The sequence below is a fragment of the Zonotrichia albicollis genome, chromosome 1, assembly GCF_047830755.1.
Source record: "Zonotrichia albicollis isolate bZonAlb1 chromosome 1, bZonAlb1.hap1, whole genome shotgun sequence".
NCBI classification, from domain to species: Eukaryota; Metazoa; Chordata; class Aves; order Passeriformes; family Passerellidae; genus Zonotrichia; species Zonotrichia albicollis.
Genome location: NC_133819.1, coordinates 25804966 through 25822741, shown reverse-complemented (window position 1 = coordinate 25822741; position 17776 = coordinate 25804966). Strand labels below are relative to the sequence as shown.

The window sequence follows — 17776 nt, the reverse complement described above, 5'->3', positions numbered from 1 at the left end:
CGATGTGCAGTTGGAGGGGAAATTCCCCCACTGTACCCAGTGCTGTATTGCTCATACTTTACCATATTAATTAATTAATTGCTGCTAGAATATTGGCTTAGTCAAGCTTATTTATAACAGACTCGCCTCTCCCAGACCAAATAAAGCAGCTTTAGGGCAATGCCTTAGCTCTGTTCCCCGCACACACGCAAGGCAGGGCTCGGAGCACACCCGCAGGGACAGGATTTCTGAGAGCTACACATCGTCTGCCTGAGCCCACGATACCCGGAGGGCTCAGCGGTGCCTGCCGGGCTCGCTTTCCCCACCGCGGCCCGGGGCAGGTGCCGGTGCTCGGTCTGCAAGCTCCTGCCCCGCCGCGGGACAGCCCGGGCCCGCTGCCACGGAGATACAGGCACGGCTGCGGGTCCAGGCCGGGCCCAGGCCGTGCCCCAGCCGGCGGGCAGGGCAGGGCATGGGGAGGCGCATGATGAAACTCCGCGGCGTGTTTCGACAGCAGCTGCCGGCGGGGCGGAGCCGCGGCCGGCCGGGGCCGCCTCCTCCGTCCCCCGGCGCGGCGCGGACGGCGGCTCTGCGTGCGCCGGCGGCCAGCACCGGGTAAGGGAGCGGGGCAGGAGCGGCCGAGGCTGCGACGGGAAGGGCCGGCCGGAGGGGCTGCCGGCCGGGCAGCTGCCGCGGTACTCGGCCTCCTGCCGTGGTACTCGGCCTCTCGCCGCCGGCTGGCAGGGAGCGGCGGTCCCGGGGGGATGCGCGGCAGCCGCCGGAGGAAGGGGTGGCTGCGTGGAAGGGCCCGGGGGGAGCGGGTGCCCGCGGGGGGAGCCTGCCCCGGGTGCCCGCGGTCGCCCAGAGACCGCGGGTGACCCGAAGGACGCGCCAGATGGTGGGAAAGCGCCGCTCCATGTGCTGCGGCTGAGGTCCGCAGCGCCATCGCATGTCCAGATGGGGCAGATGTGGAGGGCGAGCAGTGTTGTTGCTGTGCCATGCTCCCCTTGACACGCTTTTGCATCCCCTGTGCCCCCGGAACTGCGGGCTGTGTGTGGCTCTCTGAGCCGCAGCCCTCAGGCCGCGTTGGGCTGAGGTCTCCAGCGACATCACTTGATCGGGAGGGCCCAGCTGGGGCACACGTGCTCTGTTGGAGTTCAGGCTCGGGGAGCTGCAAGGCCCGTGTGTGTGTGTGTCTGTCTGTGTCTGCGTGTGTCTGTGTGTCTGCGGGCACACCGGGGCTGCGGCGGGCCGGGGGAGCTCCGGGCTGCAGCAGCCCCGTTCCCGGCGCACCTCTGCCGTCTGGGCCTGCCACGCTGCCGATGGGGAACTCCAGTTTAAACCTGTTCTCCGTCGAAACAGTTCCCCCTTGTCCTGTCACTACATGTCTTGCTCAAGAGGCTCCTTTTTTGTTACAAACCCCCCTTGAATGTAAAGGCGATAAACTGAAAGGATGTTTAATGTTTCTGCTCACATGATGTTATTTCAAAATTTCATACTCTATGACCAGTAATGATTTGTTCTATTTGTGCTCTATAAATAAAAAAATCATAGGCAGTTTTGCTGTATCTAAAGGTAAAACTTAAACCTAATTCCTTGCTGGCTAAAATTTGCTTATCATACTTTGAGCAGGTTTTACTTCATGTTAGTCAAGTCTGCTATTCTTTTTATCAGGCCTCTCAGCATTTAAGTGAGTGATAGCCTACATCTGTTATCTGTGGTGTTTAGCTGTGTGGTGGGTTGACCTTGGCTGGATGTCAGGTGCTCACCAAGGCACTCTTATCACTCCCCTCTTCAGCAGGATGGAATGAGGGGCAAGAAAATACGATGAAAAATAAGAAACCTTATGGGTTGAGATAAAGGCAGTTTACTTTTAAGGAAAAGTGAAGATCATACACAAGCTGTCCGGTTTTCGGCTGTTTGAAGGGCCTGGAAAGGCCTGGAGTGGCCTTGGGGCAGCCCGCGTATCAAAGGACGAGAAGAGGCTTCAGTTCTTCTTTCGGTCTTTATGTTTATTAAATGTTTATCTAAAAGATTTTCTTTCGGCCCGACAGAGGTCTGCTCAGCAGCCAGCCATGAGCACACTGTGTAGCCCTCCGCAGTCACCTATCTTTATACCCATGGTTACGTGTACAATATTTATCATTTTTCCCCAATCCTTTTTATTTTTATTGTCCGGTGCACTTTCAGTAATGACCAATCCCAAAGTGCCACCATCACCACAGAAGAAGATGGAGGAGAAGAAGAAGAAGAAGAAGGACAGGACACGCCCCAATTCCTCCATCTTACTTCTCTAAACCCCCCTGTACAGCAATCTTAAACCCTGTGTCTCACCCTCTAATTAACTAATCCCTTCACCATTCACCCCGGTGAAGTCCTCCTATCCTCATACAGGTGTCGTCTCCCGTGTAGGATCAAAGTCCAGCCACCAGACACTTCTGGCAACATTCCAGGACTCCCGAGCCCCCCAAGGGTGGTCTCAGTGACTCGGCACCTCAGTCCTGAGGTGCTGAGATCCCACAACAAGCAAAAGGGAAAACCAAAGATTTTATTTTCTCATTCCCATCAGCATGTGATGTCCAGCCGCTTCCTGGGAAGCAGGACTTCAGCACACAGAGTAGTTGCTCTGCCTTTGTGCTCCTTTCCCTTAAATCTTTTATCTGGGTGGACATCAGATATGGAATATCCCTTTGGATAGTTTAGGTCAGCTGTCCTGGCTACATTGCCTTCCAAGATCTTTCCTTCTCCCAGCCCTCTGGTAAGGGGGAAATATTGGCTTGCATTCATGCTGTGTGAGCCCTGGTGAGCAATAGCCAAAACTGCTGTGATACCAGCACCAAACACAGCACTCTGAGGGCAGAATGAACTCTCTCTCAGCCAGACCAGGACAAAGCGTCAGCTCCTGCTTACAGTGTTCGTGTCTCTGTTGAGCAGGTTCTCCACGTGCGGGTGGAACAGGAGCCTCACCATGTGTGGGATCTGGGCCCTGTTTGGCAGCGATGAGTGCCTTTCTGTGCAGTGTCTCAGTGCCATGAAGATAGCACACAGAGGTCCTGATGCGTTTCGTTTCGAGAACGTCAATGGTTTCACCAACTGCTGCTTTGGCTTCCACCGGCTGGCAGTTGTGGATCAGTTATATGGGATGCAGCCTATCCGGGTGAAGAAATTCCCATACTTGTGGCTGTGTTACAATGGAGAAATCTACAATTTCAAACAGGTAAGTGTTGTATATGCGGTAAGGCAATTTTTAAAAATTTTATTTTTTTTTTATTTCAAGACTAGTGGATATTCAAACACCTTTAAAATGTGTTGGACTAGAATATCAGAAAAGAAATGGGAACATTAGCAAAGAGCTAGTATTAAAAAGGAAGTGAGTTATCTCAATGAGCTGTGAATCTGGTACTTTGTTTCGCAACATACATAATCTTTAATACTGAAAAAATCAATTTTTAATTAACAATAAATACTTAGATCTTCAGTTTTGTTCTGTTGAAAGTTAAGACACATTCTTCATTATCTCTTGGGGAGAGGAATTTCAAGCCTCTCCCTCCCCTTCTTCCCTCTTCATAATGCAAATGCTTTTAGTCTGTCCTGCTCTTCAATTGTTTTGGGTCGCCATTCTCCCAAGTTGTTGGGTGTTGCATTTTTGTTATTGCCTCTCAGTTTAGATGGGATATGTCACTTAAGATATAATGATGCATAGTATGCATGCTTACATATTTATATAAAAGCAATAAGCCTTGGAGAGGTGTTTCCAGTATGCCACAGAAGTCCTTAGGTGTCTGCAGCAGAAGTCAGATTTTGTGTGCGGTTTTTGAGACCCACCTAAGTCTCTTAGGCACAAAACAAGTAGCAACTCTTACATAGTTCCTAAAGGTGCTGAATGTCTCTGATGGATGTGATGCTGCTGCTAAACACTGTCAGTGTTCCTCAGTCCCTGTGCTGAGATGTCCATGCTGCCTGCTATTGGCAAGATGACTCAGATCTTCTAAATTTGATGTAAAAAGCAGCTTAAAACTGTGTTTCATTCTGAATCACGCTAAATCAATGTGTACAATGTGTCCCATACTAAGTGTAGTAGCATCAGAAACGTTTGAATAATCAGAGATATTGTAGTACTTCTAATGCTAATTTTATAGCATTTCTGATGTCGCATTTTTTTAAGTCAGGTCAGGCTGCTGTCAGTCACATCAGTGACATCAGTAATGTCATTGGGAATTTGACTGAATAACCAGGAGATTTCAATTTTTTTCCCAGTCTTCAAGTATCTGGCTGTTTGAAGGGTGAGACTTTGTCCTGCAGTACATGTGAAATCTACTGTACCAACAGTCTGTATGACTTGCAGTGTTTTGCACTGTGGCTTTTCTGCCTTTCAAAACAGTAAGAATTACTCTCAGTCATGCTACCCACAGTCCTGAGGGGACCCTAATTGTGCACACTTGCATTGCCATCTACAGGAATTTGTTTGGTTGTTGTCATTACATTATGTACCCTCTTTCTTTATAATGAGATTTTTCTTTCAAGCTTGTGGCTAAAACCTACCTAAGAAAGGATCACTGGTGAAACAGGTGCCTTCCTCAGGGCAATGACTTACTTATTTTAACATTGACTCAGTCTGATCAAAGATGACCCACTGTTACCCATAAGTAACATTTAAAACCAAGGAACTTTAAAACATTAAAGCATTGGTTTTGTGGGTTTTTTTTGCTTGTCAGAGTTTTAGTGAAGCCCTTTCTTTCCCTCTGTTTTGTATTTATTGAAAGGACTATTAAGAGTAGCACCAGAAGAACATAAAGAATATTTGATCTGACTTAAGTCTGACAGCTAATTTATTCCTCTCCTGTTTTATATGCACAGGCAGAGTGAAAGGAATAGTTTGAGGAATGGAGGAAGATGAGGCAGAAGGAAATTCTCTACATAAAAAAAGCTGAGGAATTGCAGTGACTGCAAAAGTAAACCAAAGTTTCTTTCCAAAGTACTTTACTGTGCAGAGATGTTGCACATGTCTATGTGTTTTGGGTTGTTCAGTGTTTTTTTTACAAAATGGCTGGCTAGTGCTTCTGAAGACCAGGGTCATGGATTTGCAGTTTGACATCTCAGAAGTGTATCCCTGAAAACTTGCCTTAATGTGAATTGCTTCAGACTGCATTGTCAGTCTCATTGCCTAAGAGATGATCCTGGGTAAAATTTTTGTTGTGGGTTGCCCCTGGCTGGATGCCAGGCACCCACCAAAGCTTCCCTCCAAAAAGTGGACAGGAGAGAGAAAACACAACTAAAGCTTCATGAGCTAAGGGCTGGGAGAAATCACTCAACAAATACAGTCATGGGTAAAACAGACTGAACTTATAGAAATTAGATTTAATTTATTACCAACAAAATCAGAGCAGGATAATGAGAAGTAAAATTAGCCTTGAAAAAAGAAACCTTCCCTCTACCACTTCCTCCTTCCCAAGCTCTATCATCTCCTCCCCAGCAGGGAAACGGGAAATGGGGGTTATGGTCAGTTTATCACATGATGTTCCTGCCACTGCTGAAGGAGATTTCTTCCTCTGCTCCACTGTGGGGTCCCTCCCATGGAAGACAGTCCTCCACAAACTTCTGCAGCACGAGTCTGTCCCACAGGAACGGTTCTCCACAGACTGCTCCAGGGTGGGTCCCTCTGCCACAGGGTGCTCCAGGATGGGTCCCTCACAGGGTCACAAGTCCTCCCAGGAGTCCTGCTCCAGCATGGGCTCCTCTCTGCACAGATCTGCAGGTCCCTGCCAGGAGCCTGCTCCAGCATGGGTCTCCCATGGGTTCACAGCCTCCTCTCAGGCATCCACCTGCTCCATCATGGAGCTCCTCCATGGGCTGTGGGTGGATCTCTGCATGCCCATGCTTCAAGGTCTGTGGGATGCAGCTGCTTCACCATGGGCTGCAGGGGAATCCAGCTCTGGCACCTGGAGCACCTCCTGCCCCTCCTTCTCCACAGGCCTTGGTGTCTGCAGGGCTCTTCCTCTCCTTACAGTCTCACATCCCTCTTCTCTGGCTGCAATGACATCTGCACAGTAACTATTCCTTATTCTTGAATATGTTACCACAGAGGCATTCCTGTGATTATTGTGATACTCAGCCTTGGCCAGCGACAAGTCCATCCTACAGCCACCTGACTTTGGCTCTGCCAGATGTGGGGAAATCTGGCAATGTCTCACAGCAGCCACCCTTGTTGTCCCTCCGATACCAAAGCCAAGCCATGCAAACCCAGTACAACTTTGAACACAAAAGTATCATTTCCTTCTTTGGCAGAAATATTTATATAACTTTAAAACTGTGATTTTACTTGGAAGATTATTGTTATGGGACAATTACTAAGGAGCCAATGTTTGCAAATGTTTATTTATGTTTTTATTTATTTTTTTTTTTAGCTGCAGAAGCAGTTTGGATTTGACTATCAAACATTAGTGGATGGTGAGGTTATCCTTCATCTGTACAACAGAGGAGGCATAGAACAAACAGCATCCATGCTAGATGGTGTATTTGCTTTCATTCTTCTGGACACTGCAAACAGAAAAGTGTTTCTGGCAAGAGATACCTATGGAGTCAGACCACTGTTTAAGGTGCTGACTGATGATGGATTTTTGGGTGTCTGTTCTGAGGCAAAAGGTAAAGCCAATTGTGTTTAGTGCCTAAATAATCTTAGGTATTTCTGTTGGAGACAAACTTCTTTGTTGGGCTTTTCTTCTTAGTGTGAAGAGAAAATGAACAGTAAGTTCAGTAATAGATCAGCTATATTTAGTAATGTAAGAACTCCACATCATTAAAATAAAAACATCCTAGATGTTTAATTGTCCTTAATATCTCTAAAATAACTTGCTTATTTAACTAGAATTTTTGTGTTCTGAAGTCTTATTAGTATTGAACTCAAGATGTTTTATGTTAGGCCACAGTTAAATATAGTCTATTGACTTAGACTAGACTTATGCTACAATAAATAATATTAGACTTTGGTCTTGGTGTTATGAAGTGAGCTAGGTAATTATACCACAAGAACTGCTAATCTGCAAAGGCCAGGAATTTAGAAACCCTACTGAAATTGCCTGAAATGCACTTTGGTTAAAATTGACTTTCATTATTATTTCTGTCCCATATGTTGTATATCTGTTTTATTATCAGGCTCCAATGTAGGTTGACTCTTCTGATAGTACTGTGTAGTAGTACTAAGAGCTGCACCATTTCTGTTGCTTGTGAAGAGAGAAGGGAAGTGAATGTTTTGGATACTGTGTCCTATAACAATCACAGTAAATTACCAGTCTCTCTCTAACAGCAACTCGGTGTCCCTTTTGAGGATGTCCTCAAAACATCCTCTTTCACAGGGGGAATGGAAATGAGGTTTGGCTGTAAGTGTTACACCTTGGCAGTGGAGTAAATCAGTCTAGAACCAATGAGTTTTGAAATCACTAAATATATGTCAATTAAGCAATTACTGCAGTGATGTTGTTTTATTGGAAACCCCTTGTTAGCTTGAGTATACTTAATTTTAAACACAAAATAAGTTAATAATTGTCATTCAAATTCTCCTAAACATATTATACTTTGACCTGGCCATAATGTAGTCAGTTAGAAATGTGCTTTTCCTAGTCCTCACAGGGATAAATTGCTACTTGCCAATTAGTAAAACTTGCTGTTTTGCTTTCTCTGCTATCTGCCTCAGCTTGAGATGGCTCAGATCTATGTGTACATCCTGCCAGAAGCAGAATCAGGCTCTGGCCAGGACTGATAGTGACTCAGTAGGATATTTTTTTAATACCAGATTTAGGATCCAGAGAAAATATTTGTATATAGTTTTAGTAGAGTGGGTGTTGAGTGAGGGATAGCTTAACCATTTTAAGTCAAGAACTCTGACATTTTTCTTTTTTCCCATTTTATGTGTAGGACTTATCAACTTAAAGCATTCAACATCCTTATGTTCTAAAGTGGAGCCGTTTCTTCCGGGTCATTATGAAGTGTTGGACTTAAAGCCCTCTGGCAAGGTTGCCTCAGTGGAATTAGTAAAATTTCATAGCTGTAAAGATGAACCACTCCATGTTGCATGTGATACAGTGGAAGCTCTGCCTTCAGGTAGTACAGCAAAGATTTTGCTGCTTACTCTGATTTAAAAGTGAAAAAAACCATTATCTTTGAATATAAAATTTGTATTGATTGGTTTTAAAAAGTACCATTTAAGAAAAAAAAAGCAACCTGTAATAACCTTTAAAATGTAGGGACGTTAGAATTGTTTTTTTAGGCAGTCATATACGAAGAGTGTCCTTGTTATCAAAGGAGATTCAGACATATATCTTTGTTTCCTAATTAGCATCATCCAGCAAAGTCTAAGTAACACTTTTTGGAGATTTTTTACCCTTCTCTTTTCTTTTTTCTGAGCAGGTTTTGACATTGACACAGTGAAAAGCAACATCCGTATTCTCTTTGAAAATGCTGTTAGAAAACGTTTGATGGCTCACAGAAGGATTGGTTGTCTTCTGTCAGGTAAGGAACAAGAACCACAGTGATTCTGTACCACCTTTTCTCTCTTTTGCCCATCCTCTAGTAGTTAAAGGAAAGTATATAGGCTGTTCTGCTGCAGTGTACCTGGAGTGATCTGAATCTTCATTTGCTTTTTAGAATAGGCAACAGAGAACTTTTTAGTTTGGAATAAAGTTTTCCAGTTTACAAGTATCTTGAAAATCTAATGTTTTTAAAGTTTACTCTGGGGTGGGATCTTGGCTTATTGAGACACTGAGCATTTTTAAATAAGAAAAATAAATACAGTATTCCTGTTGAAAATCACTCTATATTATTAAATACATGAGATTTATGATTAGGTTGGTCTAAAAAGAAAATTTAATTATTACATTCACTTTGTGGAGATTGAACCTAGAATAAAGCCTTGGCATGTTTCAGAAGCAGGAGAGTTATTACCTGCCAACTGTACTTTAGTCTCCATCCTAAACTTCCTTAATTTACCATGTTACAGGAGACCATCTGGACCAAAATTATTTGCTACACTCTTTTGCAGATAAGGTAACAGCTTGTGGAACAGGAAGTTGTTCACTCACATAGCTGATCACTATTGTGATCTGATGGTTCAGTGTTACAGGGGTACTCTATAGAGATAAGGCTCTGTAACCATGGGTCTGACACGTTATTTCCTGTGTTTGTATGGCACTTGGTACTTGTGGTTAGAGTTCTGGAATGCTTTTCATGCATTCACTTTAATTAAAACAGTAATTAAACTCATTTGTCATGAATCGTATTAAATGTGCATCTGAATGAGAGAGAACTGACCAGGAGATACTGCTGGACCATTTCTTTGCTATGCAATCATAAAATGTAGGAAGAAGGTAAATTAAACTGGAAAATATATGAGTTGGAAGATCTCAGTTTCAGTAAAAAAGCTTGTTTAAACCCCAAATTTCAAATATCAAATTAGAAGGCAGTCAGCAGCTCCTCAGATGTACATGCAGGAAGCAAAACTACGTGTCTGTGCTGATATAAATAATACCAGAGTATCTCAGTGCTTCACAATTTTGTGTATGCTTGGAACATCACAGAGAATTGCTTTTGTTTCTAATCACAGAGGGAATTCTTCAGTGTCACAGTGGAAAACCTGGGTTTTTATTTTCCTTATTTCCGCATCCTGAGCGCTCTGTTTTCTGTGCTCTCCTTTTCTCGGAATTTGTATGTAATTTCGAGAGGAAATATTTTTTTTAGATAGCATGTCCACAAAGGGGATCAGGGTAGGAATTTATGCTGATGCACTGTACTTAGCTGAAAAAACACATGCAAACTATAGAAAACAAAGAGAAAAGGGTTTTGCCTCATGCTTGTCAGAACTGCAGGTAGATGTAGGCAAACAGGTACTGTGTTCTCTCAGTGCTCTGTAGGAGAGCAGCAAGTAGAACTAGGTAAGGATTAGCAGAAATAGTTCATGATAATTAGAAAGTGGATCCTTAGAGTGCATTTAGGCAGCTTATGCGTGTCTTGGTTTTATTTTCTCCTTGTTATCCAAACTATTCAAATCCTTTCACTCCCCTCTAGAAAGAAGAGGAGAAAAAAAAAAGAATGAAGAGGAGTGGAACCCTTACACTAAGCATTCTGTTATTTTGCTTACAACAAACAAAAAAATTCTATAGTCCTTTCAGTTGACTGTCAAATGTGTAGGTAAAAGGAAGATAGGGAGTGGTTTTAAAACAGAGACTATAAATCCCATTTTAGTAGAGCTGAGAAGGGGCATATTCTCTAGTAGTACAATGTGTTCATTATACTTTGTGTTTATCTTTAATAAGGAGTTCCACTGATGTTTCTGACACCAAAAGTACTGATAACTGTTACTGACAATGTTCCACTAAAATTGCCTGATTCTTTTATTAATAGAGGTAAATGTGCACTTGTATGAGAAGTACCTTGTACTCACACAGCTTAAAAATGAAGCCCACTCATAGGATTCCAGGATCTAGATTCCTTGAGGGGGAAGCAAAACATCATTCAAAAACCTAATCAGATGATTTGTTTTGTTGGCAGGGGGCTTAGATTCCAGCTTGGTCGCAGCTGTTCTTCTGAAACTGATGAAAGAAATCAACATCAATTATCCATTACAAACCTTTGCAATTGGAATGGAAAACAGTCCTGACTTACTCGCTGCCAGAAAGGTATCTTAAACATTGCTTTCAGTTTGTTCTGAGCTACTGAATGCTAAACAGTGTATATTAATGGTGCTAGCTTCATGGTACGGCATTAATAATAACACTGAAAATTCATTTATTGCTATGATGTAAATCAGTTTGCAGTAAATCATTTAGTGCAATGCTTGCTGTTTAATCTTACAAAAGGGACGTGAAACCTTACCTGTTTTCTCTTGCATTTGAAAAACTTTCATGACAGTCCCCTTGCATAGTTGTCAAAAGGATAGTACTTTGGACTTGTCTCAGTTCTGCCTCTGGGTTTCAGGGTAGGTCTCCCTGTTATGCTTCCTGTGCTAAGGCATTTATATATACGTTAAGTATTGTAAGTTAATTATTACAAACCGTTTGGCATCTGGGGTACTCTGCAGGCTTTCCTCACTTTTGTGATGCTGGGCAGATATCTGGAATATTTAGAGCTTCTACAGATTCTGTTAACATTTTAGGCAAGCAGCTGGATGGTCTGTTGCAATCATGATTGAACACTGTAATTAACAAGACTGTGTTCCCTCTGGTGAACATACCACTGCAAGTCGCAGGTCTGCAAAGTAATATCTTTTCTTGGCCTAATGTCATAATTTTCATTGTAGTAGAAGAGAGCTGGTGCTTTCACTGAATGTGTTTGCTCTAAACACAATGTATGTCTATAAAATGTTTTAGTTGAAAAGTGATACATTATTTTGACCTTTTGCAAACAGGTGGCAGCACATATAGGCAGTGAACATCATGAAGTAATACTTAATACTGAAGAGGGGATTCAGGCAATAGAGGAAGTTATCTTCTCCTTGGAAACCTATGATATAACAACAATAAGAGCTTCTATTGGTGAGATATTTTTAATGGCAATCTTTGGTTTGTATCACCCAAATAAAATCTTATGCAAACTTACATGGTTACATTAAGGTTACATGGTCACATTAAGGGATCTGTTAGATCCCTTAGCTGGCACAGAATCTGGGGATTGGGACTCCAAAGTTCTGGTACCCAGAGTTATCTGTGTTGCCACACTGAGGCAAAAGCAGTTATTTACAAATCCCTGACTCACAAAGCAACTGTCAAGGACTGTTTTTGAAGCTTTGAGATGAAAAGCTATAGTTGCATGAAGAAGAAATGTTAGATCTGCAGGCCTAAGTTTTCTGCTCTAGTAAGTATGTACCTTGAAGGAAGGGGGAAATTGACAGTTTTTCTGAGGTACTGACAGCAAATCACAGTTACCCTTTCCTTGCATAATTTTGATACTAATGTGTAGTATTTATTCTTGCCCTTTGGTAACACAGGTTCTTATAATGTATGCTTGATTCTGAGAAGTGAAGGGAGTCTGCAGCAGCTTCTAACAGAGCACTGCTAGCCTGATAAGAGACGAGAACCCTTAATCCAGTGGGACCTTTTGTGTAATGCAAGCTACAGCATTTTACCAAGTTAATCTTGTGTCATCATAGAAGACTTTTGAAGCCAAATAGGCAGCACAGTTTTCGAAACTGAACTCTCTGGGTGGAATTTCCTCCAAGAAGATGGGATTTAGCATTGTGAAATACTGAATGCATTTCTTTAAAAATTTAAGCATTTTACTAAAACTTTTTTTTCTGTCATTTTTTCTTTGAGATTTGCTGCTTAATATAATAATTAACTGGATCCTTTTCTTTAGATTTGTAATACTTTCATTATAAAAGTGTCCCATTCAGAAGGATGCATTGAGTGGAAGGCATAATTCTGTTTTATAAAAAATTCCTTACAAAAGAAGTTGAAAAAAGGGCTTCATCCAGTTCTACTCAGAGTGGTGGAGAGTTAAACAGCAACTTTTGCACTTTTGCTTTTCCCCAAGGCTAGAGGGTTTCTTCAGCACTGTGCAGGAATTAATCATGCACTTAATTTCAAATGGAGCTAGAACATCTCCTCTCTATGTTCCCATGGGAATCCTCTGGTGTTCCCAGGATCACAAGTAGACACATCTTTCTAATATTTTGAGGGCCAAGTGTAAATACAGTTTAGATGTATTTGCAGCACCAGCTTGGTGTGGCTGTTGGTGGTTTGAGTAACAATGAGATGCTACTTTACATCATTTTTTTGCTACAGAAGGAAGTAGTTTAGGAGACGAATTTCTAAAATGCTAAATTTTAAACTACTAGCTGCATATAGCACCATGTATGTAGATGTACTTTAATAACTTGATACTTTCTTTTGAAGGTATGTATCTTGTCTCCAAATATATTCGGAAGAAAACAGACAGTGTGGTCATTTTTTCAGGAGAAGGATCAGATGAGCTGACACAAGGATATATATATTTCCATAAGGTAAATATATTCACTATACAGAATGCCCTTGAGTTATCTGCTTGTTCTGCCTTTCAGCAGAACATCTGTGATACCTCAAGGTGTGATGTTTGAGACTTGTCATAACTGTAGATTTGTGGAGTTTTTCTTCTGGGGTGGCATAAAATTCAAGGAATTTAATCACCTAAAAATAGCTGTCTTAATCTTCAGTAGTTCCTGAGACTATTTCTTGTATGTAGTTTGTACTGGTTTGGTGATCACTGCAATTCAAACGCAGGACAGCCAGCACTGGTTGCCTCAGTGCAGCTGTGTTCCACCTGTGTGCTCCATGCTGTATTTGTTTTCAGGCACCATCTCCTGAGGAAGGTGCAGAAGAGAGTGAGAGGCTTCTGAAGGAGCTCTACCTGTTTGATGTCCTTCGTGCAGACAGAACTACTGCAGCACATGGGTAAAATGTATTCCCTTGGATGCTGAGCACTCATAACTTAAAAGCAAAAGAAGATTAGGCAGGAGAAGACTGCTGAGGATTTGTATGCCAACATGAAGTTGTAGGCTTAAGGAATTTGAGCAACAGTAAAGCACACTGCCAAATTTAATCTCATCTGTGACTATAGGGCTCACTGTATTGCCAGCTGAAATATTTTTTGTCTAGGACTGCACTGGTCTTTACAGAAGCAGTGAGTTAGAAATACAAATATTCAGAGTTAAGGAGTTAAACTTGTATTTGATTTTGGGGTAAAGAGAAATCTTGAATCTGATGATTGTCAGAACTAAAACAACATACTGAAAAAGTATGTGCATTAGGTAGCTGTCTGTAATAAAGAGATGTTAGGGTACAATCTGTGTAACTGAGACCTTGAAGAATCTCCAAATTGAGTGCTGTAGAAAATAGTATTGTTATACTAAACAGAAGCATTTTACTAAAAGAAATACATTAATTAAACTGAGAACAATGTTGGAAAGCTATCTGTAGGTAAGAAAAAATGGTATCTTTGGCAAAGCAAACAACTTATTTGTTGGGAGGCTTTTGTTGTATATTGATCCTGCCACAAAATTACTTGCTCAGCTTGTTACAATTTTCTTATGTTTCTCTTTACTAGTGCAGGAGACCTGTTTTTTTTGGTTTTTTTTTTTTTTTTGTAAAGTGGGTATTACCTGAAGTAGCTGAAGCTTTTTATCAGAGTAGAAACTAAAGAGACAATGAAATTACTAGGATGCAGTATAGCATCTCCTTTCACTTGTGAAGCTGGACAGCGTAATATCTCTTGAGCAGACACACCGAGAGGTATTCTTTCTGCTGAGGGTGCAGTTAGTGTCATTTTATTTGTTGCCTTCTGTGTTCTTAGAAGCTGTGGTATACAAAAGCAGGAAGGCTTTGTTTGTGTGTCTTCCACTGGTATAGGAGAGAACTTGTGTGAATGCTGTAGGGCTCCTTTTTGGTGTTTCTTGACAACACAAATAAATGTGGATTTCAGAAATGGCAGCAGAAGTCCTTGCTTGGTTCTATGATATGTTTACAAATGCTGATGCAAATCCTAGTGAGCAACTTGGTACTTCTCTGAGAGGAAGAGGGTTTTGTAGAATGTGCTTTTGCGTACATGTTGCAATGGTTTTTGCAGATCCTATAGGACTGTAGTCTGTAAATTCAGGGCATATGACATTATAAAACATCATGGTCTTTAATCTGTGTAGACCATACACCTCACTTCACAAGTTGGTGAATTAAATTCAGGTAGTTGTAAATGCACAAGTGAAATTTCTTCCAAGTAAAAGGAGAAAACCTGTCTTTATATGAAAGACAGGGAAAGCTTAGCTGCTGTGGAATTTGTAAGTAGATGACTTGTTGGATTAATTCAGTATCTTTTCTGTTTATTTCCTCTGCTTAGCCTTGAACTGAGAGTCCCATTTTTGGATCATCGGTTTACTTCTTATTATTTATCTCTGCCGGCAGAACTGCGAATCCCAAAGGTACATAAAACTAGGGTTGGATCCAAATGTAAGTTTACAAATTCACTGATACATGTTCTAAGCATGACCAGATTGCTGAGTTCGATGGTTAAGCCCTCCACCCAAAGTCAAGCATGCTCTTAAATATTTTATTGAATTGTTGGGAGCCATTTAATGATCAAAACTTTTGAGAAGAATCCATTTCATAAGTGTTTAAATCCAGATCTTTGCACTGCAGTTCCTGAGACTCATGACATTGTTTTTTTGTTCTGCAAACAGAATGGAATTGAAAAGTACCTTTTGAGATTGTCCTTTGAGGATTCCAATTTACTTCCCAAAGAAATTCTTTGGAGACCCAAAGAAGCTTTCAGTGATGGTATAGCATCAGTAAAGAAATCCTGGTTTTCCATTCTTCAGGACTACATTGACCAACAGGTAGAATACCACTTTTTCCGTTCTCACTTAGGTGTATTAGATATGGTTGCCAGTGGGAGGCATCTCACAGGCTTAGTTGAGAGAATAAATCTGGATATAGCAGTTAACTTGTGCAGGAGTAAGACCAACCTTAATCAATGTTCTTCTTGATGTCTGAGTTTATTAAAGACATTTGTGGTCCTAGTTAAAAATGCTAGACCCTGCCAGAAATGACTGTATAAGGAAATGAACATAATTTAAGTGTCTGGATTGCAAATTAGATTGTATGTCAACAAACACAATTTCTGGGTTACAGGCAAAGCAGCTACTTCAGCTGAAGGCACTTGCATGAACTTACTCTGCAGCTGAGTAACAACATAATGACCTTATAATGTACTTTCTTGTTTGCGTCATTCATTTTTCAAAGCCATCCCTAGCTAAGCCTTTTTGCTTTTTAAAGCCTCTGCTTGCATTGTTAACCAGTTAAGACTTACAGCATTTTGACTCTGTACAAAGGATAATCCTCTCTGGAGTGCAGAGGTAGTTTAACCATGGAGAGGAAGGAAGAAGACTTTCTTTACACCGGAGCCCTGTTAAATGGAAATACATGTCGTCAAGCCTGTGGATGGGAGCTTCTGTCCTACCACCAATTCTTTCTTTCCCATTTTCTTTCTCTGTTTCGTTAGGCAAGAAAGTAGTTGGGTCAGGCAGCAGTGTTCTGCTACCTTGTCTGAGCCTGTACTGCTGTAGGAGCAGCAAATCTGTTTTACAGACATGAAAATTTAAACAGCATGATGGCAGCCAAAACTGCTCTTTGAAATTGCCTCAACATGTGCAACTATTTGTCCTTCCTTTCTCAGGCAACTTAGCAACTGCAGGTGCCTTTGCCTTTGCATCCCAGGCCTTCTGTTGCTAAGAGCATGGTTATTGGTGTTGATTATAACAGCCAACTCTTCCCCAAGCTTCAAAAACAACCTAGGAAGCCACTTACATGGCAAAATGACTGTTTTAAGTTTTTGCCTTTGTTTCACAGCAAAGGAAGAGTAGGAAAGAAGTGTCTGTGATCTTGCTAACAAAAGTGGTTGTGTTCCAGAGAAATGGGCTTCATATTTCCTGCAGAGAAATACCAACAGCACTGGAAATACATTTATGTATTTGTAAAGATCAAGTGAGCTGGTGACACAGGTTTGTTTGACCTGTCAAACCTGTGCATCTAGAATAGACTTTTTTTCCCCAAAACTGTGGATGTTTAGTGGTTGGTGAATCCTTGTACATCTTTAAAAGTTGAAGATATTTGCAGCTTAACTTGAATTTTGCTTATGTCTGTAGGTTGATGACCTTTTACTGGAAAAGGCAGCAGAGAAATATCCTTTCAATCCTCCTAAAACAAAAGAAAGTTACTACTACCGCCAGATCTTCGAGAAGCACTACCCGGGGCGGAGCAGCTGGCTGCCCCACTACTGGATGCCACGATGGGTTAAAGCTACTGATCCTTCTGCACGCACACTGAAACATTACAAGTCAGCTACCCAAGAATAGACTGTTGCAATAATCCCCAGATAAAAGTGCTGCAAGTGTTTTGTGTGCACTGTGCTTTAAGAAAACCAATCAAATTATGCAAACCTAAAGCTTAAATCGTCTTTAAGATGTACTTTGACAATGCTATTGGAAATGAAAGCTTTCTGTTGTTAGTGTACTATTAAAAACTTATGCTGCTGTACCAAAACTTTGTAATTCATGGGAGAATACTTTCTGGACAAGGGACTACTTTGACAGCTCTGTTTTTTATGTAACCTTGATTGTGTTAATTTTTCTTGAAATCATTTAATATATTTTAATGTGAGCTCTGTTTTGAGGACTTGAATCAGGCTGATGTAAACTGCTTCTGACGCTCTGAGCAAATGGGAGTTGGACTCTAGCTATCTGGTGATTTGTGTTCCTGGGACTTGGATAGTGTCTATGTTATTCTATCCTGAATATCCTTCTACACACTCCTGAAATCCTTGGTCTAGTTTTCAAGAAGTATTCAGATATTCATAGCTATGCAGAGGTGCTTTCTAGAGTTTATCGAGATGGTGCTGGGTGTTAATTATATGAATGGCAATCTTATTTGTTAGTGTGAAGCTACCAGTTGGCTGATCTGTAAATATACCATCAGTTGAAAGTTATTGTGACTGGTATCAAAGAGCAGAATGGATAAGGGAAGCCAAGTTATGTCTCTGTTTCTAACTCAAGGACTTCAGTTTTTATAAATATATTTATTATTCTTGAAAAAAAAAAAAAGATTGTTAACTGGGTGATGTGTGTCAGTCTGATAGAAACTGCATGAGTAAGTATTTTAAGAAATTTTTCATTTATTGTGAGAATTATTTCATTTATAAATGTATTCTTCATCTGTATGATGAAAGGTCATCTGTATTGCTGCTGAACCACAAGTGGCCAACTGTGTGGTTGAACCAAACCTGTTAA

General features: G+C 41.4%; 1 protein-coding gene across 1 annotated transcript; it reads left to right on the top strand.

The window, feature by feature from the left end:
* Positions 1-201: 201 nt before the first annotated feature.
* Positions 202-17633, top strand: ASNS (asparagine synthetase (glutamine-hydrolyzing)). Its single transcript, XM_074536340.1, has 12 exons — positions 202-594; positions 2914-3196; positions 6384-6621; positions 7891-8076; positions 8383-8484; positions 10519-10646; positions 11375-11501; positions 12861-12967; positions 13294-13394; positions 14833-14914; positions 15173-15328; positions 16637-17633. Exons 1-12 carry the CDS (start codon positions 452-454, stop codon positions 16844-16846), a joined length of 1863 nt encoding a protein of 620 aa, XP_074392441.1. The 5' UTR covers positions 202-451; the 3' UTR covers positions 16847-17633.
* Positions 17634-17776: the final 143 nt, after the last annotated feature.